General features: G+C 37.8%; 1 protein-coding gene across 3 annotated transcripts in view; it reads right to left on the reverse strand.

The window, feature by feature from the left end:
• Positions 1 to 4,693: 4,693 nt before the first annotated feature.
• NEK11 (NIMA related kinase 11) overlaps positions 4,694 to 24,519 on the reverse strand; it is a 272,607-nt gene continuing 252,781 nt past the window's right edge. For 2 of the 3 annotated variants that reach the window (XM_075827127.1, XM_075827126.1), the window contains exon 16: positions 4,694 to 6,708. In XM_075827127.1, coding sequence (XP_075683242.1) covers positions 6,504 to 6,708 — 205 coding nt within the window. In that variant the 3' untranslated portion in view covers positions 4,694 to 6,503. The remainder of the gene's footprint in view (positions 6,709 to 24,519) is intronic. The other variant, XM_075827128.1, reaches the window with a different exon arrangement.

Consider the following 24,519-nt stretch of genomic DNA (forward strand, 5'->3'; position numbering starts at 1 on the left):
CAAACGGAAACCTATGGGTTCTGTTTGTTTCAGTTTGTTTCCGTTCATTTAGTTCCCCTGACGGAAAGTTCAGATGGAACCCATGACCGGAGTCCCAACGCATATGTGAATGAAGACTAATTCAATAAAATTTTTGGTTAAAAGAGCCGCGGTTTATTGTAATTGTTCCTTTGTGGTAGTTAAATATATTTGAAATAGACATAATAAAAATTCAGTTTCAATATACCAGCAGTTAGTAGGAATTCCATATTGGTGGACTACTAGATGTAGTCTATTGGTGGTTAAAAATTGTTTACAAATGGAGCCCCCCTGCATGGGTGTTTAGCTTGTGACACACTATTCTACTGTGTTCAATAAACTAATAAGGGGCATGGAGTTATCATTTTTAAAGAATTCTATTTATTTAGTCTTGAAGAGAGACATCTAAGGGGGACATGATTAACTTATATAAATATATTAATGGCACATACAAAAAATATGGTGAAATCCTGTTCAATGTAAAATCCCCTCAAAAGACAAGGGGGCAAAAATGGTTCAATCTGCAGAGACGACAAGCTTTCCTTACCATAAGAACTGTGGAACAGCCGACTGCAGGAGCGGGTCACAGCAGGAACAGTAGATGGCTTAAAAACAATATCAGCTCCTATGTCAATATATAGAATTCTTGTTTGAATGCTCATCCAGTTATTCCAGTCCACTTGGGATCAGGAGGAAAATGTTTCCTTTTTAGGGCAGAATGGTTGATACCTTTTTTTTTTTTAACCTTCCTCTGGATCAATAGGGGTAAAATAAAGTTCTATAGTTTACCAATATTGCTTCCCTTTCTCCCATCCATTTGTTAAACATGATGGACATATGTGTTTTTTTCAACTGTACTAACTATAGAAACAAGACATCAGTATTATAGATCATGGTTGGTACCAGACGTACTGGTTAGAGTTCTTTTTTTACACATTTGAATGCATAGTAGTGTGTGACTACAAAAAAAACAACCATTCCACAGAATACATGCTTGCGGTTTAAGGTGAGTTCAGCAATGACTGGTTAGGTTATGTTCACACGGCCTATTTTCGCCCGTTTTTCGGGCCGTAAACACCCAAAAAACGTCCGAAGAATCGGAAACAGAACGCCTCCAAACATCTGCCCATTGATTTCAATGGTAAAAACTGCATTCTGCTCCAATGGGCTGTTTTTTTACGCGGCCGTTTTGAAAAATGGCTGCGTAAAAAAATGGCCGCGAAAAAGAAGTGCAGTTCACTTCTTGGGCCGTTTTTGCAGTTTTTCGTAGACTCTATTGAAAACAGCTCCAAAAACGGCTTTAAAAAAACGCAGTGAAAATCGAGAGTGGCTTAAAAAACTTCTGAAAATCAGGAGCTGTTGCCTTATCTGACCAGTTCACTTTTCTGTTGCGACACATCAATGGTAGGATTGGGCATGGGCTGTCGATATAGCATGCTTGATAAGCACTGTTCAGGCTGTCGATGTTAATGTTGTGACATTGTGTCTGTTTTCATGGCACATACTATGTCATTGGGTATATACATATTACCAAACGCATTTACCCCTACGTTCTAGCTTTGTTCTCTGATACCAATTGCATCTTCCAACAAGACAATACTTCAAGTTTCCAATTAAATTTAAAGAGGCTCTGTCACCAGATTCTCAAATCCGTGACCAATCAGTGACCGAATCAGTGACCAATCAGCATCATGCACTCCTCTCCATTCATTTACACAGCAGCATCACGTTCTTACTACAACGATGTGCAGCCACATACACAAGTGTCCTGATAATGAATACACGTGACCTCCAGCCTGGACGTCATGTGTATTCAGAATCCTGACACTTCTGAATCTTTTCTGTGTGATTCCAGCAAGCCACGCGTAATCTCGCGAGATTACGAGGTAAACGAGATTTCGTTTCCCTTGCTGGAATCTCACAGAAAAGATTCAGAAGTGTGAGGATTCTGAATACACAGGACGTCCAGGCTGGAGATCATGTGTATTCATTATCAGGACACTTGTGTATGTGGCTGCCCATCGTTCTAGTAAGAACACTATATGCTGTGTAAATGAATGGAGAGGAGTGCATGATGCTGACTGGTCACTGATTCGTCAGCATCATACACTTCTATTCACAACGCCCAGTTAAAAACACAATACACGCCCAGTTGGACATATGAAAAAAACACGCCCAGTTGTCCATTTCAAAGCTCATTTGCATATATAAAATAGCTCATAACTTGGCCAAAAATGAACGTTTAAAAAAAAACAAAAACGTTACTGTTATCTACATTGCAGCGCCGATCACATGCAATAGGAGATAGGGATTTGAGAATCTGGTGACAGAGCCTCTTTAAGTTCAAGCCTTTCTGACCTTGCCACAATAATCGATGCAACCTAAGTGTATATTTGTGGGACATAGATAACTGGCTGTACACACAATGAATCCACCAACATTACATTAGAAAGAGCCAAAACCGCTTTACTGTCTGCATGAAGAGTATCCCGAGTAGCATCCCAAAGGATTGCATAGGAATCGGATTATCAATGTGTCACAGAACTCAGGCTGTCCGCAACGCAATAGAGAATGCTAGTTTCTGGTAAAGTAACATGTGAGTGCAAATAAGAAACATGAATGCAAAGTTAATATGGAAAAATTCCCTATAACTAAGGTAAGAATTAATGGAAAAATTGTATTTCCATATCTACACAAAATATATGCCATAGCATAGGGAATTTTCCACCGTTGAGTGTATCGAGTGACTCTGAGGACAATCATATTCTCTTCATATATCGTACTACATATTATTTATAGCTAATAGAAACACTGCATACATATATTAATCTTTCTTCAATAAACTCATACTGTCCCTCTAGTAGTGGCTGCAAGTAGCCATAATTTTAGCATTTAACCGTGGCTTTGTCAAAGGAAGTAGGGGACTTGGAGCTACATAGCAATAATTCCCTTTATTATAGTAGATGTTTAAGGCTAATTGGTAAGAGGAATGCCTTTTTTTTTGTTTTACATTTGAACACATTTAGCAATAAGATAAATGATTTTTATTGACATGATTTTTTTTCACAATTAAGTGGTCAAAAACACCCTTTACAAGCTAAATTTAATAAATTCCTTGAAAAAGATACTAACATCTATTTGAACTATGCTTTATAGGATCAGAAGAGTAAATGTTAAACGTACCCAAAATCTTTGTTGTTGTAGATATTTATATCAATTGATGAAGCTTTGTGAATACAAAAAAACATTAAAATAATGCTAGAAAGTGAAAAATAATAAAAATATAGGAAATAATATAAACCATAATTGTAAACACTTTAGATGATTGTATTAATAAACTGATGTGAACATTGTGGTGATGGATTCATCATGACAATAATTAACGCAAGAGAGGAAATCATTAAGAAATTCTTAACAACTCATCACCATGTTATAAAGCATTTCACATTTGATGGGTGTTCATACAGTAAATCTGAGTGTCATTTTTTCCATGTGCAATGTTCATCACACTGATGCCATACTTTCACAAAACGTGCCATCTATTTTTTCAACTGCCTGTGGGCATACACATAGAACTCGTCAGACACTTGGTTACAATACCAACCAATGTGACACAAAACATAATAGACAAATAAGAAACATGATAAAGCAATAATATATATATATACTTGTCCTTCTCAATGAATTAGAATATCATCAAAAAGTTCATTTATTTCAGTAATTCAATTCAAAAAGTGAAACTCCTATGTTATATAGATTCATTACACACAGAGTGATCTATTTCCAGCATTTTTTTATTTTAATATTGATGATTATGGTAACAGTTAATGAAAACCCCAAATTTAGTCTCAGAAAATTAGAACATTATAGAAGCCCAATTTCAAAAATGATTTTTAATTCCGAAATGTTGGCCTACTGAAAAGTATGTACAGTATATGCCCTCAATATTTTGTCGGGGCTCCTTTTGCATGAATTACTGCATCAATGCAGCGTGGCATGGAGGCGATCAGCCTGTGGCACTGCTGAGGTGTTATGGAAGCCCAGGTTGCTTTGATAGTGGCCTCTGCTGACAAGCTTTATGGAGATGATGATTTCATTTTCCAGCAGGACTTTGCACCTGCGAACACTGCAAAAAGTACCAATACCTGGTTTACTAACCACAGTATAACTGTGCTTGATTGGCCAGCAAACTCACCTGACCTAAACCCCATAGAGAATCTATGGGGTATTGTGAAGAGGAAGATGAGAGACCAGACCCAACAATGCAGACGAGCTGAAGGCCGCTATCAAAGCAACCTGGGCTTCCATAACACCTCAGCAGTGCCACAGGCTGATCATCTCCATGCCACACCGCATTGATACAGTAATTCATGCCAAAGGAGCCCCGACCAAGTATTGAGTGCATATACTGTACATGCTTTTCAGTAGGCCAACATTTCGGTATTAAAAATCATTTTTGAAATTGGGCTTATATAATATTCTAATTTTCTAAGACACTAAATTTTGGGTTTTCTTTAATGGTTAGTCATAATCATCAACATTAAAAGAAAAAAATGCTGGAAATAGATCACTCTGTGTGTAATGAATCTATATAATATATGAGTTTCACTTTTTGAATTGAATTACTGAAATAAATTAACTTTTGGATGATATTCTAATTAATTAAGAAGGACTAATATACATAAACGACATCTATTTCTTGATCCGAATGTGAAATGTATCCATAAACAGATAAGACACAAGAAGAACTTTTTGGATGTAATGCATAGGCCTAGTTCACATGGAGTATTTTGCAGGAAGAAAAAAGCCACCCAGGAAAAAACGCCTCCGCCACCCATTGAAATCAATGAGAGGTGATTTTGGACGTTTTTTGGCGCTGATTCCGACACATCAAAATCAGCGCCAAAAAAGTCTGTGTGAAGTGACCCTTAGGTTGTCTTAGTTACATGAGAAGGATATGTTCACACCACATGTTCGTGTTACGTTTGCTATACAGTACATGTCAGGAAACGCCCAGCATATATACTGAACATGTCTATAGCCTATTATGAGCCCAACATATGCCAAAAGACCAACCTTTTCGCTTATGTTCAGTCGGTATGCATTGCCATACTTTTTATTCCACTGTATTGAAAAGCATAATAAATGAAGCTTTAAAATTGAATAGGATCCTAAAAAACAACAACAAAGAAAATGCATACTACATTATTTTACAATTGGAATCAATGGGAAATGTATGCAACTGTATGGCATAAAATTACATACATGGGGCTTAATGATTGGCATATATGTTTTCTTGCCGTATATGGCAAACATACACCACAAATGTAGTGTGAACAGAGCATACAGCTGGCTTTACACAGCAGATAAATGTTGGCGATTCTGCCAAAATAACGTACATGATAGGAATCCAACTATTCCCTGATTCTTGCCTATGAAGCTATGAATATTGGGCATGTTTAATTTCAATATAATGTCCTCTCTGGAGTTAAGCATTGTAAGAGGTGTTTGACAGCAGCGCAACCTCCTCTGTCTATATAAATACACAGGAACGTTTGGCTGATCCAGGCAGGCATGTTTTTTTGGGGATTCAAAATGATAGTTGTTGGCCAGAACTACCATCGTAGGTGCCCGGGCATCTTTTACTGCTTGCTCAATAATCTCCTTTAAATCTGTATGTACATACTTATTTTTATACTGGAGATGTAGGTGCCACGGTGACTTGTACTGGCACCTGGAGTTCTAGCACACGTAAAGCTCAAACTAACAATAGTGAAGGAGAAATTTAAACATTTCAACAAAGCAATTTCTAAATAGACGTGTACTGCCATTGGAAAACCAATACATTTGATCTCATCCTTCCACTAGAGGGCTGGACTGAACGCTGGTACTTTCTTACCTCTATATTGAAAGCTCTTCAACCAGCATCAACATGGGGGAAAGGTGTTAAATTATTGGGCTATGGAATTCTATACAGATACATTAATATAAGACAAACAGGTACTTGAAAGCGTTTTCATTCTTGTCCATGGGCTGAGTCTGGTATTGCAGCCAAGTCCATTTCAAACGATTGGGGATACGTTGCAATACCAGACGCAGCCTTTGGACAAGAGAGGTGCTGTTTCTAGTAAAAGAATAAAAAACAAAAGCAGACCTTTTTCTGATCTCATGCACCTTATAATAATGACTAATAAAGACTACATATCAGTAGCTCATACTGGCTGCTTACAACATAAAAAGTCTGCATTACCGTCTTAACATACAATGTTTAAATGTAAAGTCATATAATACTGTAGTATCCAGTCGGGCAAAGCATCTTTTTAGAAATTAAAATATGTTCTTTCCTCTGTATTCTCTTGTGAAAGGAAGAATATCTGGCAGCAAAAGACATGCAGCTGTAATCTGCCATACAATCTGTAACATGTTGAAATGGATCTTGGTAACACATGCCTGTAGATGACTTTATTCCTCCAGGGGCTATTAATTCAGAATTTGACTTGTCTTGAGGCTGCTGAGAGCTCTTCTTCAAAATACAGAATTTGGTCCACTAGAAAACACTCACTTGCTCTGGATACAAGAGTCTCCAGATGGCCCTTCACTTCTTTTTCACTGGTGTTATTTTGCCGTGCCTTTTTAATGTAATTATAAACCTTCTCAAATGATTTTGCCCCCATACTTTGCATAGCGGACCTACGAGACATATAAAAAGATATTATTATAATAATAATAATAGTAATAACAACAGCAGCTTTTAATAAGATATAATTATAATGTGAATTTTTTTAACATGTTCTTATTAAACATTTTATGTGAAAATTTTTACAAAAAGAAGAATATTAACAATCAACCGCATTATATCCGTATTGAATTTCCAAAAACAGGTACAGATGTGGATGTTCTACAACAGCAAAAGATGTGAAATAGTGAACGTCTCCCCCCAAGGTGAATTTGTAAATTAAAACTATCTGTTGCAGAGATAGAGGGTGGGATATGTCTATCAACTAAACAAAAAGAGAGAGCACATGATCCTATTAAGTGGAGAGATCTTGAGGACGATAGTGTCCATCATATATAGAGACCATAATTGCCCTTGCTGCATTATGGGTTAAAACAGTTACAGTAGGCAGTTATCCCAAAATTGAGCAAAGTTTCACCATTCCCAGGAGGAAGGCTTTATACCAAAAAATACATGAAAATAATGCGTAAAATCAAAGAAACATAGAGACGAAGGGTAAAGGGAAATAAAAAGGGTAGGGAGGTTGGAGCCGGTGGATTCCTGTGTGCCCCAGGTTTAGACTCTTCTGGAGAGCTCAAGAGATTGGGTGGTCACCCAACAACTCTCTTTATAAATACCAAGTCATCATGGAAAAATTAGTTTTAATTTTTTTCTTGAATTCATCTAGGGAGTAGAGGGATAAAACTTTCCCAAATTTCAAAGAATTTTTTGGTTTTCTCTTCTTTGCTTACAGATGTCTCTATCCAATCCATTTCAAACAGTTAAGTTAGTTTCTCTAGGAATAGTTTTTTTGAGAGGGGTGCCTGAGGGGTTATCCATACCTGCAAAGTAGCTTTCTTCATGGCAGCTGTCACACAATGTAATAGCTTCCTGCTACCCTTGGTACATCTAAATTTGGCAAGGTCTATCCACCCAAATATGGCCCAGACTGGGTCATATGGGACAAAGTTAGTAAGGTGAGACGTAGCAAATGTGCAGGTGTCAATGGGATAGGTGCCCATCAGGAACCCTCTGTGTGGGGAAATGTAAGATCGATGTAGTATACGAAGAGTCATTTCCAAATATCTAGCTGAGGGAAGGGTCTTATAAGCGTATTCTAAAGTGTCAAGAAGTGTCGATGTATCAATAGAAGGTATGGCTTCTGTCCATAGGTTAAGTCCGGTGGAAGTGGTTGTATATTCTAATAAAGGCAAAAATATTGTAGAAAGACGTGAGGTGTGGCCCCTTGAAATGTTTATTCTCATTATTGAGTTGCAGAGAACAGGATCCCATTCTTCGCCTGTCAAATGACACAGAACTGTCGTGGAATAACTGCGGGCTTGAAGTGGGATAGGCAGTCCTGGGTATTTAACACGAAGTTCTTGTAAAGTGATAAAACTTTGGGAGGTCGTATTCACTGTAAGTAAAAGATTACTCACTCCCATCCTTGCCCAAATGTAAAAAAGACTGTGTGCCTTGCCATCCTGGAAGTCTGAACAGAAATGATCTGCTGAACCCTAGAACTCGGGGGACACAAGATACAGGTCTAAGAATTATATTGACCTATCATGCACGACACCAGCAAGTCAGAGATATATTGAATGCCTATTGGTGCAAATTGGTGCATAGCCATATGCAACCAGTGGATGAACAGACATGGTTGCTGATGGCCCCATCAGGGACATACTGATGTGGGACATGCAAAGCCTGCAAATCGATAACAGTTGGCAAGACCTTTTCAAACACGGCCTCGGGCCGTGTATATAAAATCTACGATTTTATTAACTCCAGGACCCAAGAAGTGATAAACTTGATAACGTGTAGTTGCGGTGTTCAATATATAGGGAAGACCATAAGAGAATTCCGCAGACGCATTAGGAACCATGTGAATGATGTGGTGAGAAAGGCAGAGACCCCGATTTCTGTCATATGTGGGACAAACATCAGGGCAATCCAGACCACCTAAGCTTTCAAGGAATCGAGAGCGTTCGTCCCCTACCGCGAGAAAGTAACTGTGACAGACGTATCCTACAGAGCGAGGCAAGTTGGATCTTTTTGATGGACACAGTGAAACCTGAAGGTCTTAATGACAATATCTCATATACATGCTTTCTCTAGGCTAGGGCAGTAATGCACACCATATATCCATATATAACCGTACATCTAAATGTTGACCATTTTGTTGACCCCGATAAGTTCCATAGCCCCTCTAACTCATTTGACATCCCGAGTTTTGAATTAATTCCAATGCTGTCCCAAAGGGATATTGATTAATGCTTCTTTATTCTCTCTGAAGGGTCGGTATGGTGAGTTTACTAATCACGGAATAGATGCTTTACAGTCCCCAATTTGTAACTGTGACCTTTCAAACTCAGTACACCCAAGTTTGTCTCTGACGTAACACATATACACATGTGTATACATTTTCTATACCTAACAGTGGTGTAGGGTTGTACGGCCCGTCTGAACCAACTTGAGCCGTATATGACACTGTGTCTCTAATATGCATTCCTAGTTCTCTACGTACTGGTGTTTACCTCAATGGTTTTCAGTATTCAGTTACATTATTGCTAATTTTTGTCTATGCAGAGCGCCGCTACTGCAAGGCCGCTTAGGAGGTTCCCATAGTAACCTGACACTTAGCGCCGATTGGTCTACCTGCAGAGTGGCTCGGTCGGCTTCTGACGGGCGGGTCTTAAAATACTAATAATAGCCACCGTTCAACTCGTGCGCCTCACGGTCAGACACCAGTGTCGTCACTGTGATCTACACAACAGGGGGGCTTGATATATACACTGAAGTGTGTACTAGCTGCCCCTGCTGTGAATGAATATACACCTCTGAAGATACATCCAGACGATAAAGGGATGTTGAAATGCGTTTGGTTACTTACAAATGCAATAGAAGAGAAATCACATTCTCAATAACTAGTCCAGGCAGGGTACAGCTGTATCTGCTCTGTTAATCTAGGCTAGGGATATCGTTACATTGTGGCAGGCTATGTTATAGCTACTTGATCCCTGCTGAACTCTACCTAGATTGTTTCCTGCTTGGTTAGCCTGATATTTTGAATTTTTGGCTAGGTTAGCCTAGTTTTTAATTTAACAAAATTCAAGAGATTTTAGCAATCCTATTTCAGGCGGTATCTATCTTATTTAGCATAGAGGATGCAAATGTATGCAATCAAGATTTATATGAATTCACCTGGAAGTCATTCAGGGAAGTCATAAATGAGAGGTGGAGGGAGTATTGTGGCGAGAGATGTTTAGTTTTTCTTTAGATTTGCCAGGCCTTCCGAGTGGTGAACAATAGCAGGTTAAACTTGGCATCTTGCGTCATAATGTGAAATTTTATAGGAAAAAATCTTTCTAACATATCTTCATTAGCTTTTCCTGTGGTGTTCACTTATCTGTCATCTCTTTTTATCATATGAAATTAAAAAATACCATGTTGATAATTGAAAACCATGAAGCAGATAACCTGTTGTTGATGGATCTTATTATGGCTATTTTTTTATTCTAATTATGCATTGTGTCTCTATTTTTCACAATCGTTTTACTGTTCTGAATGGTCTGTTGGCCTCATTAACTCATTAATACCCACTGCCTGCAGGCTTAAACCACACCTCAAGTCAAAACTTCAAGTTTGGGTGCAGTTAATCCCAATCTCTTCTACCTGTCACTGTAAAAATGCTGCCAAACCTGGGATAGTATAACTTGTAGTTTATTCATTTAATCAATGAAGGCCCTTGACAAAGCGCGTGTAGCGCGAAACGGCCATAGGTGTTTTCCACACCAAACAGACCAAGATCGTTATCAATAAATAAGTTTTATTGCCACAAACGGTGAGTGCCTCGAATTTCTACCTTCTATATATATTATCAAACATGCTGTTTCTGTCGATGAGCACCCCGTGGGCAACAATTTGAAAGCTTATTCCACAGTTTCATGCCGGAAAGGATATCTATGCAGAGGCAACATTGTGTCTGAATTAGGGCAGTGCCAGCCTTCTTTTTCCTCTTTCTATTTGAAAATTTTATTATAAGACTCTATGGATGTATACAGTAAAGTGGGGGATCCATAACTATTTATGATATAAGATGAGCTCCTACCTCCATAAAGATATGTTATTAAATTAATCGCCACAGAATTTTGAACCTTTAAAACAAAGTGATGTTCATAGCTGTAGCTACACTTTAAGCTGTCCCCGTACCCCAGATCTGATATTAGTGGAAGCAGAATTTCTTCACACAATCCAGTACAGCCATTACTAAGTAAGTCAGGGAAAGAAATGTACCTCTCCCTCCCAGGCAGGTCCGGGGACAGCTAAATAAGTCCTTCAGTGCAAGTTCCTTGCTTCATGGGTCCCAGTGAGAATGACTTCAGAGGGAAGAGTGGAATATTGAGCTTTGCTACTAATTCTAATCAATACATGAATATCTAATACCTAAACTGATTATTCACGTGTTAATGACTTATAGTTAGAATAAAAAAGAAAGCATCTACCCTGCTTGTTGACTGTTTCCTAGTAGTAAACAGAGATTTGTTTTCTACACTACACAGAGGAAACCTACACAAGCGACTATAGTTTATTTCAGCCTTTAGCCTGTCAATATACTCCAAAAAGCCTTTATCTTTAATATAGTAATGGTTCTCCACACACAAGATCTTGAAGTTGGCCATTGACATGGGATAACTGCCAATGCCCCAACTCAACCATACAAAGGCCTGTTTATGAAATTGCTATATGAGAGTGAAAATAGTGGCCACCAGGAACCCTGGCACCACTTATTTTGAGCATAGATTTGGATAGGACAGGTTGAAATAACTGTTATATAACTGTTTCCTGCATTGGGACTAAAGGCGAGAATCTTCAAGAGAACCTGTCACTAGGTCATATAAGTTGAACTGCTTATCTTACCTGAATAGCGCTGTCTCCCTGATATTAGTGACATTTATTTTCATGGACCCCCCATTCCAGCGATTTTGTTGGCGCCCTATATGCTAATTTGCTGTACTTAGCCAACGGAGCGTGAACTACGCACATTCCCTCGAGGTAGATCTGGCTTCACTACCTCTGACGCTGACCAGTCAGCACGAAGCAGCTTCAGAGTGGTCAGGCACAGCGTGATATCGCAAGATATGTTTGTTCTGGCGAGATCACGCTGCGCCTGGCCTCTCTGAAGCTGCCTCGCGCTGTTTGGTTAGCGTCAGAGGCAGGGAAGTTAGCTCCACCTTGGCACAATGAGGGTGATTAACGCCCTGTTGGCTAAGTACTGCAAATTAGCATATAGGGCACCAACAAAACAGGCGACCTTATCTCTGGAACGGAAGGGCGCTGGAATCCGGAAGACAGAACTCTTCAGGTCAGATAACCAGTTTAACTTATATTACCTAGTGACGGATCTTTTTTAAAGCAATTAAATTGAATCTGATCAGAGAATAATTATTTTTCTTTTTGTTTTATGAGCGTTTGTGATCTCATAGTTGTACGACTCTTCTTTGGCTTATTGTTAGGGTAGTAGATGATGAGTTCTATACAGCATTGTTGAAGAATCAATAACAACCGTTGATATGAAAATACTTTACTTTATAGTCACATTGTTATTCTGCTTGAAAAAGTGCAGTTTTGTAGCCCAGAATGTCATCTCAGTCTCGGATCTGTGCCATTCGGAGATTCCACCCTTAAAATAAAAGCTTTACAATTCTAGTGCTGGAGAAGTTTGTACGTATTATGTTTTAGCAATGGAGACGTTTTATAATGCAAGCAACAAGGTCACAATAAGTAACAAAGGTAGCTGCTCATTTACAGTATGTGTCTGTGTGCACACAAGCAAGACATATGATACAGCGCCTATGAGCGTGTTTGTTAGCACTTGTGTAAGACGCGCTTCGATTTACATTTGTCAGAGCTGAGCTGGTAAAGCCCTTAAGAATCTTTGTTCTGCCCTCAGCATACCGTAGGCAAATTATGTTCTCTTTCACAAAGTAACTACAGTCACTATACAAGCCAAGAACAGTTGGCAGCTACAGTATGATGCATTTGATGAACTAGAATGTTTAAAAGGTAAATGCAGATCACAAACCCTATAAAGAAGGGATTTTGCATTAATGTCCAGAATCATGAAGATATTTTATTCCCAAAAGACAGTAAGAAGCAGATTGCACTTACATAATGAGCATATGCTATGAACTACAAAGACATGGAATTAGACAGCAAGGATACAATCATTTCAGTCTGTAAGGGGAATCGTCATGGTTTTTTCTTCCTTTTCTGTACTCCCCATCCCCCAGAACTCCCCAACAGAGTGATATGACAGCATCTGAAGAAAGAGTACTGTATGCAGGACTTTATAGCATATACTAATTATCAGGCCGAAACGCATCCACATATATTAAATCTACTCAAGAGGACATTCTGAAACGCTTTACATGGGAGAAATTCACATTGGTGAAGCCTATAATCCAAAACAAAATAGCTCTATAGAGCATTTAAAGGATATCTATCACTAGAAAATGACTTATTGTTCATATCGGGTTATTTAAAAAAAAAATATATATATATATATATATATATATATATTTATTTTTTTCCATTTTTGGTGGTGAATTTTTGAATTTGCCATGTCTCTATACTAAAATAAATTAAAAATAAAATATTGCAGTTTGGACACTAATCACTTAGCCCACAGAATAGGATAACACTTCCTTTCACTTTTCAGTTCAGCTTGTGTTGTGTAGACTGGGGGTAGCGTCAGTAGTAATATTATTATCATTACAGGAAACACCTCTATTATAAATCTGGTGGCAGGTGATTTTGGATTACACCATTGACAACAGATGATGGGGACACCTAAGCCCCACCTCTCTTTAACCTCACCCTGCACAGTGACCTCAGTACATGTCACAGAGCATGCCCACAACACTCTCTTATACAGTTGTTTTCTTGTCTTTAAGTTTCTTTCACGTTTTTCTGATGTCTTATGTGTCTGCTGTAGAGGAATTTCCTGCAGCTACTAATGTAGAAATTGCAGCAAGATGGCTGTTCCCATGAAATAGAATTTAAAAAAAACATGCAATCAGAAAATACAAACAGATTGAAAAAAAGAACATGTTTCTGTATAGAGTTTTAATAAGTTAAAAAATAAGGTGATACATTCCCGTCAAACCATTTGGCATTGCTCAGAGATTTCCGTCACTGGTAATCTGACAGAGATCAGCACAAAGGTAACATCATTCTCTTACTAGGTTAATAAAGTATATGTTTTAAATGTCATATTTGAACAGTTTTAAGTGGGCACAGAGAGTCTTAAACACGAAAATATAATACAAACCATTTATTTACCTGTTTATTTTTGTCCTGTTCTGGTTCAGAGGACTACAGACTAGATCAAACCCTAAAGATCAAACCCTAAAGTAACCAACACACCACTAAAAGGGATTAAGCCAATCAATACAATAAAAAAGGAAAACTTTTTATTTTAAGATGGTTACAGGATTGACCTATGATATCCCCACCAGAACTACTGTAGTAAGATCACATGAACCTGATGTAAGGAGGAAATTCAAGAGGGAAATACTGGGAAAGATTTATCAAAACTAGTGTGAAGAAAAAGTGGAGAATTCCCTTATAGTATTCAGAGTGCTTCTTCCATTTTCAAAAGGGACTGTGAAAACTGAGATCTGACTAGTTGCTATGGACAACTACTCCACTGTTCCTTTGCTCCAGCTTTGATAAATGACCCCCAGTGTATCCCATATATGTTTTTACCAAGATGTACTCAAGCTGGTTATGGCATAATATAGTAGTAGTCGTCTATCCACCCTCCTCCAACAAAGCCATGGATTTACTAAAACTACAATGCTAAATTCTGGCGACTTCGAAACCTTCCTGACCCCTTTGTTCCTAATATGCGACTAATTGGCAATAGTCCTGACATATCACTCTTGCAACTAGGCCAAAGCCGCAATCGGATGACTTGAAATCTGAGGTAGGATAATCACAAGAATGGAAAGATCAATGTGACTGAAGTGGAATTATAACTTTATTATACCAATTATTAATATATGGATATACTTACATGTAAATTATGCAAATTATGCAGCGTCCTAATATTAGGGTTTCACACTGTTATTTTTATAACATTCTGAGCAGTTGGTAAGATTATCTGCCTCCCTCTAAAGTCACTTTGAAAGCCAGTAATTAAGCTGTGACCTCGGAGGCAAATGTTGATTTAATATGCACATAGAAATTACAATTCTGACAGCTAATCAGTGCCAAGAGACGCCCAGTCTCAACGGCAGCCAGCAGCAAAGCAGGTGTTATGAATATAAACATCTGCCATATTGGTAGTAGCTATCAAGTGACATTTAGGCTAGCAAGACTCTGTACTGTTAAATACAAAAAATATTCAAGACTTGTACAGATTCTGTATGTATATAAAATCAACTTTTTTTTAGATTTATTTTAAAAATATATACAATTATTTTCAAAAATATTTTTACATGAAATTAATCGGCACCCGCGCAAATACATCATTAGGGATTACTTATTCTTGACCATAATGGCTCGCGATTTTTGAGTGACATCCAATCTCCACCCTAGAGGAACTCCTATCCCTATTCCAATTTACTTTTCTCATTGTTTGCAGAGTGCCAATCCAACTTTGAGTCATTTAAGACAGACTGTCAGTTAGGTGTCGATAGCATGATATACATGGTTGTCAGGCAGGGCAAATAACTATATCTTAATGAGAACCAGTCACCACAATTTCTCCTATGAAATATCCCTAGTGGGGTTTACAGGTCTATTCCTATTTCCTTTATTGAAAATGCAGTACAGGGAAAATCCATGCCCCATAATTATTTCTGCTGTCAATGTAAATTATGCTTGAAAGGATCCACAGCATGGAAGAAGTGCAAGCACTCAGAGATGTAACTTTCCTATGCCCTGATGCAAAATCTGTAACAGGGCACCCCAACATTTTTTGTAAATACTGGAATCTTCAGGCACTAGCTTCCAGGTGTAATTGCAACCTATGCTCCTCATAGACATATGCTCCTAAAAAATGCTCACAGTGATGTCAATGCACAGGAATAGTTCTAACAGTTTTTTCACAGGACCTGGATAATGAACACAATGATAGCCCACCACATGGATAATAAACACAGTGATGTCAGAGTACAGACATAATAAACAGTGATATCTCTGCACGGGGATAATAAACACAGTAATGTCATAGGACAGGGATATTGGCCATAGTTAAAAATAACAGCACAGGAGTAGTAGTCACCGTGCAGGGATGATGCACGCAGTGATCGAGCTCACAGTGTATTGCTATACAGGTAAAATGGTCAAAGTATGTTACAAAATAGGAATAACAAATAGCGATGTAACAGAACACGGAAAATAAACACTGTGAAGGAAAGGTTTATTGCACACAGTAATGTCTATCTGTGGGAATAACCTGCACAGTGATGTCACAGAACAGGTATAATAAACACAGTGATGTCATAGCTAATGGGTAAGCATGTCACAGCACATAAATAATAAACAGTATCATATTCAGCACAGGGATTATAAACAGTCATGTCACAGTACAGATATAAAAAACGATATTTGCTTGTGTGGCAAAATGGCCAATGGCTCCCCCAAAACACTAGGGCCCAGATGCAACTGCAGCCTCTGCACTTCTATAGTGTAAGTATCACTTCTAGTGTAATACTTTCTGACAATCACAAGCCATAGAGGGTTGCTTACAGGGGCATGGCGATGGTGGCATTCACCACTTTCCAAACAACAGAGCCAATTTATATCTATCTATCTATCTATCTATCTATATATATATATATATATATATATATATATATATATTTTTTTTTTATTTTTTTTAAATATTATTATTTTTTTATTGCCACTGCTCCAGGATCATTTTTAGCTCCAGGAGCTGTCGTACAGGTTGTCCGGTGTCAGGAAGTAGTGTGTGGCGGCACACACAATGTTCTGACACTGGCAGCATTGGGACCCTGTTTGTGGCAGATGAGGAACTTGGAGGGTGGAGCAGTGAGTATACAGAGGGGTCTGGTCTGAGGTCTGATTTATTTAAGGGTATTGTCTTGGGTCTGAAACTTATATAGGGGTGTGGTGTCTGAAATTTATATAGAAGTCTTTTCTGGAGTCTGAAGTATTGTAGGGGTCTGGTCTGGGATCTGAAATAAATTTAGGGGTCTGGTCTGGGGTCTGAAATTTATTTAGAGGTATCTGGGTTTGAAGCAATGTAACGGTCTGATCTAGGTTCTGAAGTAATGTAAAAATCTGGTTTGGGGTCTCAAGTGACTTGAGTGTCTGGTTGGGGGTCTGAAGTAATTTAGGGGTCTGGTCTGGGGTCTATATTAATTAAGGGGTCTGGGGTTAGAATTAATTTAGGGGTCTAATGTAATATAGGGGGTCTGGTCTGGAGTCTGAATAAATTTAGAGATCTGGTTTAGGGTCCGAATTTATTTAGGGGTTTAGTCTGGGGTCTAAATTCATTAAGGGGTCTGGTCTGGGGTCTGAATTAGTTTATTTTTGTGCCATTTTGGCTAATAGGAGAGCGGGACAGCATAGTCTAATGACAGATCCACTTTAATTTAGGGGTTTGGTCAGAGATCTGAATTTGTTTATGGGTTTGATGTCAGAATTTATTTAAGAGTCTGGTCTGAAGTCTTGTGTTGCTTTAGATTAGGTGGGGATGGACTACAGAAGTATGGGACCAAAGATGTTTAGACAAAAATCTCTGCAGATGTCAGGAGAAGTAATCATAGTGATCTTGGCCAAATGGACATGAAAAGGAAATTTAACTACTTCAATCAAAGAGGACGTCACCTATTAGTCATTGGATTTAATTGTAGTTTATTCTGCCTTTGTCTGATCAGTATTGTATTCACTTGTATAATCTCTAGCGAGATGATACTCTGTAGAGTGCCTGTGTAAATTGGTATCTGACCACTGTTTAGTCACTGTATGGCAGTATTATTAGTTATATTGGTCGTTCTAAAGTGGTAGAGTATTCTTGACCCTCACTGAAACAACGAGTCCCTGACTATGTGATCAGTTGTATCTGTAATCCATCTTTATTTTTATTTTTCGAGAGACAGTGTGGTTTACATATTTAAGGAAATAGCAAGGGGCGTGACAAAATTAGCCTTTTTTCTGCCCCCCTCCTAGATTTAAAACCTGGATCCGCCCTTGTTTACTTATTTGTCATGTGATTGGCCTAAAATACATCACATAAGTTCTGAGACTTCATCTCTGCTTTCGACTCTTTCAAAATTAGTTTACATTTGCAGTAGAAAATATAGAGGAGCTTAGCTATTTATTTTACATCAATTTATAAAATGTAAAGCGTATACGTCCCAAAAATTCCCCATTGGCGAAATATTATTAAGCCCCACCCTTAATCTTCCCAGAAAAGCCCACAACACCTCCCAGAAAGGCCCACCTTTGGGCATATTTGCATAAACTTTGTCCCTTATAGGTCCATTTCACATAACAATCCCGCCAAAGATGTAATAGTTAGTAGGTTTGTAAAGAGGTCTTAACTTACTATAAGCTTTTACTTTGGTACAGCAAAAATATTATGCCATGGAAATTAATATGAAACGGAAGAAGCTAAAGTAAATTTTAGTCAACTAGTTGTAGCTATGCGTAAAGCTGAAACTTGCACTGAAAGCCTGTATATTAATTCTGCAGACAAACTGGTATGTCTGTTTAAGTAATGAAGGCTGTCAAGGAAAAGTAGGCCACACTTAAACTGATCACAGTTTCTTTCTTGGTCTATTTTACAGTTCCTACTAAACTGTGCAGTGTTCCAGAATATCTATAAGATTCACATTTCAACGAAGCATTAGAGCTTTCCATTATATCACTGCAAGAAAACATAAAAGGGTATATGTAATTTAAATGATATAAAAATAGGGTAACAAAGGGAATGAGCATTACGATCAGTCCTATTTTAACTCCCTTAACAATTCCTTCCTGCTTTATTTTACATATATTAACATAAATATACAATGTGCACATCATTTAGGTATCCCTACAGGGATTAGGATATAGGTCAAATATACCTGGAATCTTTAAATGTCTTCATAGAACCTGGATAAAGTATTTTATTGTCCTTCTTAAAAAATCTGTGGGGAATAGTTGAAAAAGGAGGTCTATATGCATAAACAATAGAGCTTGAAGTGATGTGTTACATGATTATCTTCTCTCTGAACTGTTTCTACAATAACAATTAACTTTGGAGAGAGGAACAGGGGATAAAAGAGAGAAAATACAGGTGTAAGGCCTTATGCACAGGATAGATGTGTTTGGAAAAGGCTGCATGACGGCCCACTGAGTCTTCTGTGGCTTTGGAGCAGCAGGAGCTCCGTGTGCCACTCTATGGTGCTGGAGGTATTCTCCTTTAAAAACAAAACTTCTACGGCATCTGAGAAATGTCTCTGTATGAATCGGTGGCTTTCAGAGGTACAGTAGGGCCTCAAAAATGTCTATACAGCTCTGTACAATACGGAGGTTATAGCAAGCCGTAATATGGCCATGTGCATGCGGCCTTAGGCAGTTGTTTGAGGTTAAGAAATGAAATCTACATGGGCCTATTACTGTTAATAGGCACTCTTAAAAAATGTTTGGGTGATAAGAAATATACTGAAACGTGATTGTAAAAGGATAATATTAAAGAATAATAGTAAAAATAAGTAGAAATTTGTAGAGAAATGTGATTAAATTGAAATATAATGTAACAGAAGATCGCACACAAAAGACATATCATCTATAAGGTCTAATATGTTATCCTGGAAACAACGGTAAATTAGTCCTTAATTACTGGCTACAAAGTCAGTTGCAAATGGGGTTGTCTTTTGCTGGACCATGGGGGCCCTGTTGTTTTGGAGGGCCATTATTTTTAGGGGAGGCTCTCATGCCAAATCCTGGAACCTCGCATACTGAGTGTGGACAGTGTCTCCTTTTCACCATTTTATTAGTGGTACACTCCATGGACAGGATTTGTAGTGCAGTGCCGGAAGGGGGAGAATTGGTTACAGAGATATATAAAAATGCACATATTTATTTATTAATGTAGAAGGGACACTTTCGTCACCATTTGTATGTGGCTGAGATAAGGAAACAAAAGCGTATACATTGTACCTATATTTGCGATCATGGCTCTTGTGGTCATGTTTCTATTTGTGATCATGGCTTTTATGGTCATGTCTCCATTGGTCTCCATAGGTCGATTTGTCTTCATAGTTCTGCTGTATTTTTGTTATTAAAGAATGAGCACATCCTACTTTTAAAGTATGTCCATCAATATTTATCAACCATCTTATAATCATAAGAATCTATTTCCATTAGTCTCCTTTTAGGTTCTATTCAAATTACCGTCAAAAGCTCTGTCACATTTGATGGCAAGAATAGAGCAGCATGCATGCTGATATCCCTGTGGATGTCCAGAACGGCAAAATTCTGCTACATTTTAACATAGCCATAGTTTTTTTTAGGGGTATTCCCATTTTACACAATCTAGAGATTGGAGCCCGGTGGCCGACATACCAGGCAGACGGAGAACGGCAATACATCTTTGATGAAGTAAAAAAAAATGTAACATCTACGTTTTTGGAAACAGAAATTAAAATTTGCCATTTGTTGTTTATTTTATTGACAAACTAATGCAGAAGATGTAAAAAAACATCTAAGCCAAAATTTGTATTATAAAATATGGAGACCCTTAGGCCTGGTTCACACAGAGTTTTTAGGCGCTGTTTTTGACGCGGAAACCGCGTCAGAAACAGCTCCAAAGGCCGGCCGAAATCGCCTCCCATTGATTTCAATGGGAGACGGAGGCATTCTTTTTCCCCAAGCAGAAAAAAACCGCTCACGGGTAAAAGAAGCAAAACAAAAATGAATGGGAGGCAGAGAAAACCTCAAAAAAACGCGGCAAAGAAAGTGCAGGCAGGTCAAAATCTGCCTTAAAATTCCCTCAGGAATTTTGAGGCTGATTTTTCTGCCTGCAAAAAACTCAGTGTGAATATACCCTAAGACTTTTTTTTGCAGTGGAGAAAAGCTGTGAAGAAACAAATCATGATTTGCATTTACTGGATTTTTCTTTTATTTTCATACATTTTCAGTCATTCCCAAATAGAGCAAAAAGTACGGTAATTAAAATGTACTGAATTCCAAGGCCTTTGTGACATGATAACAACCTGAATGAGATTAACAATGTGAATGAAACAGGAGGCCGTTATTACAGTAGGAAGACGGAAGACTAAAATTGCATTAGTTATGCTGCTATGGTTTTACATTAAACCTATTTGATTTTTTATTTTATTAGAAACTCCTTTTTTAGTTATAAAAGAATACTAAAGCACAAAGCACAAATTGGTTAACGACATAATTCAACTAAGGCTATTCACACTGCTATTGGCAGTTCCGTTAGATTTGATGGGAAAAATAACACTGCGTTTTTTTTTTCAAAACGACAGACACCATGACGGAACCCAACAAACCCCATTGCATGTCAATGGTGTCCATTGGGCACCGGTGGTAACAGTCATACAAGGGATCTGGAAGTGCATTGTGGTTTTCATTATAAATGGAAGCCACAAAAAGTATGAACAGACCCTAAGCCAATATTTCAGGACATTGTCATTACTGGCAATCTTTCTGTATTCTGTAAAATGTATAATAGAGTAATGTCACAAAAAACAACAACATAGGTGTGAAACTGCTTATGCAAGAACTAGTTATGGAGGATTTTCTTTATGTCTCTCTGGCTCTATTATTATTATGTATATTCTTTAATTAATTTTCAGATTTCTTGCGTAGTATACTTAAAAAAATTCAACTAATTTCTGAAATAAAAGTTTCAGCTCTTCAAGGGAATTTCTGCTTCTTAATAACACATATTCTGTACAGTATTTTATTTTATCAAATTTCACTAGCAGCCTCGGACTGGCATGCCTTGGGTCCACCAAAGGAAATTATTTTGGGAGCCTATACAGAACATGTGCATGTTAACTTTTAATTACGTCCTAATCTATGCTGTTTATAATGGTGAATACTGGTCACATATCATTAATAATTTCTAATAAGTAATTTGTGAATCAACCCATATGGATTTTCCAAAGTAGCAAGAAATGGGCTCCAAAGTCAGCTACTTTAGTATTGTCTTCTGCTGGACCTTTGGGGCCTGGGCCCACCAAAGGAACCCTTGGTACTCTGAAGGAGCAGTCTAAACATGAGTACTAGTGAATAGTGCATGGTGTACAGTACTTTTATTCTCTTTTAATAACCTGGGCGCTAGCACTGGCTACCAGTTCCTGTATTTTACCATTGTCTATAACTGATAAAGTTTAATCATCAGTTAAACCATTCACTAGCATGAATATTCCCTGATGATTTTGTAAGTTTAGTATAACTGTGCTTTACCAATAGCCAATTCTTAGAATAGGCCATCAATGAGTGATCTGTGGGGTTCTGACCCCTGGGGTTCCCCTCGACCATCAGAATGAAAGGGTCACGTGACTCATAGTTACATACAGTAGGTAAAAAAAAAACACGTTTCACCTTTCTCAGATCAATTATGCATCATTCAATACTAAATTATTTATAACCCTCTATGGCATTTGTCATTAGATAAACATCTAGCCCTTGTCATTTTATCTGCCATTATTACCTCTTGGGGTAGGGCATTCCATAGTTTAACCACTCTAGTCTACTCTTAGTTTAACTACTTTACAACTGTGAAGAACCCCTTCCTATATTGATGTTTGAACCCCCACATGTAAAGAATTTCCACTGGTCCTTTCTACCGTTCTTGGAATAAATAAATCATGTGATAAATCTTTGTATTGACCACAGATATATTTACACGTTAATAAGATCACCTCTAAGGCATCTTTTTTTACAAGCTGAACAAGCCCAATTTTTGTAGCCTCCCATTGTTAGAGACCTACTATCTAATTTTTTTTTTTAAAAGTCACCCGTCTCTGGACCGTCTGCAGCTCTCCTGAATTCGTTTTACAACGTGGAGCAAAAACTGAATGTTATATTTGAGATGTGGTCTTACAAGATATTTATAGAGGTGCAATATTACATTGTGATCACAGGTTTTTATCTCTTTTTTTTATACACTCTCAAATCTTATTTGCTTTTGCAGTAGCTGCTTGACATTGTGTACTCCTGCTTAGCTTACATGTTACCTGAATACCCAGGCTCCCTCTCTTGTTCTGTTATTCCCAGTTTTATTCCATTTCATGTATATACAGTAATACTATTACTGCCGGCTAGGTGAATTACTTTACATTTATCAACATATTCATAGAAGGTGTAGATTTAAGAGAGTTCATAGTGCACCAAGTTTATTTAAAGGGTGGCGCTCTTAAATAAAGTTGGTGCAATTCACTACAACTATCTTCTTCCCTTAGACTGGCGTAAGGTATGCCAGTATAAGTAGATGTGGGTCTCTGTGCTAGTTCTATAAGATGTGGGTATTATATACTATTTAGATCCCAATAAAAGGGGTGGATTAAAATACAGAGAGGTTTGACAGAGTTTTCCTTTAAGCAAGATATAGATAAACCAGATAAATTGTAATATCATATATGAACTTTCCTTTTTTTGTAACCAATATTATATCTGTGTTATACAGCTTGTCAAACAGCACCACACATTTTCTTGATACGTTTTGTATGCAGTGTAATAGTCTTTGCTTGTATACTCAACTCACATTTATCGCGCTTCACAGTTATTGGCTTCATAAACAATCCAGTTATTTGCATGCTGTTTCCTGATTTTAGTTAACAAAACAACACTCCAGGGCAGAGAAATGATAAGAAGCAATTGAAATCTGAAATATGTGCTATGATTTAATTACATTACAGTAGTACATTGAGAAATTGTTTGTACATCTCTGCAAACCAAGAAATGTAATAATATGCCTGTTTAAATCTCCGGCCTGCTGAATTAATTATGACCCTAATTTCGCCATGACGGAAAGACATTGCCACAGGTCATTGTGGAAAAAGGAAAAGTCAATATCATTTTAATAAAAGAAGATCAAATACATAATGGGGGTTATCTGGGGGCAAACAGCACTTACTTGTACAGATATTGTAAAAATTTGTACTGCAGCAGGTGTTGGCAATATTGTGCAATTCCTGCCACTCTGGCAAAGCAATAAGGGTGAGGCCACAAGTCATGATCTTATAGCTTTAGTTGCCCCAGTGTCTACTGAACTATCCATACAAGGTACAAGGTGGTCCGTGGTAAATCTTGACTAATACTGACTAATCATATAATGGCACTGCTAGGTTTTCCATGATTTAACACTGATGACCTATGCTTGGGCTATCAGCAGAGAGAAGGGGCCATGGCCATACTTGACAATGATGCCAGCAGGTATAGTATTTATCAGAACATTTTGAAAATGTATGGATTTACTAACGAATACATTTTTCAACTAATATGTGTTAGATTTCTTTTTTATTCTTATTTTTTTCATAGAAGGTGCACTTTTGGACAGTGGGTTGTGATAAGTTAAAAGGGCTTGTCTCAAGAAGACAACCTATTTCAGATAGAAACCATCCCGTCCTTGCATTATATGATTTACTATTTAAATGACTGCCATGTAATGCTGCATTCCCCCTTGGAGCTTGCCCTAGCGATAACAGCTGATCACTGGGGGTTTGGAGAAGTCGTCCGCTGCTAAATCCTGGCGATCAACTATTATCACCAAGGGAAGCTGCATCCCA

The sequence above is a fragment of the Rhinoderma darwinii genome, chromosome 5, assembly GCF_050947455.1.
Source record: "Rhinoderma darwinii isolate aRhiDar2 chromosome 5, aRhiDar2.hap1, whole genome shotgun sequence".
Taxonomy (NCBI): Eukaryota; Metazoa; Chordata; class Amphibia; order Anura; family Rhinodermatidae; genus Rhinoderma; species Rhinoderma darwinii.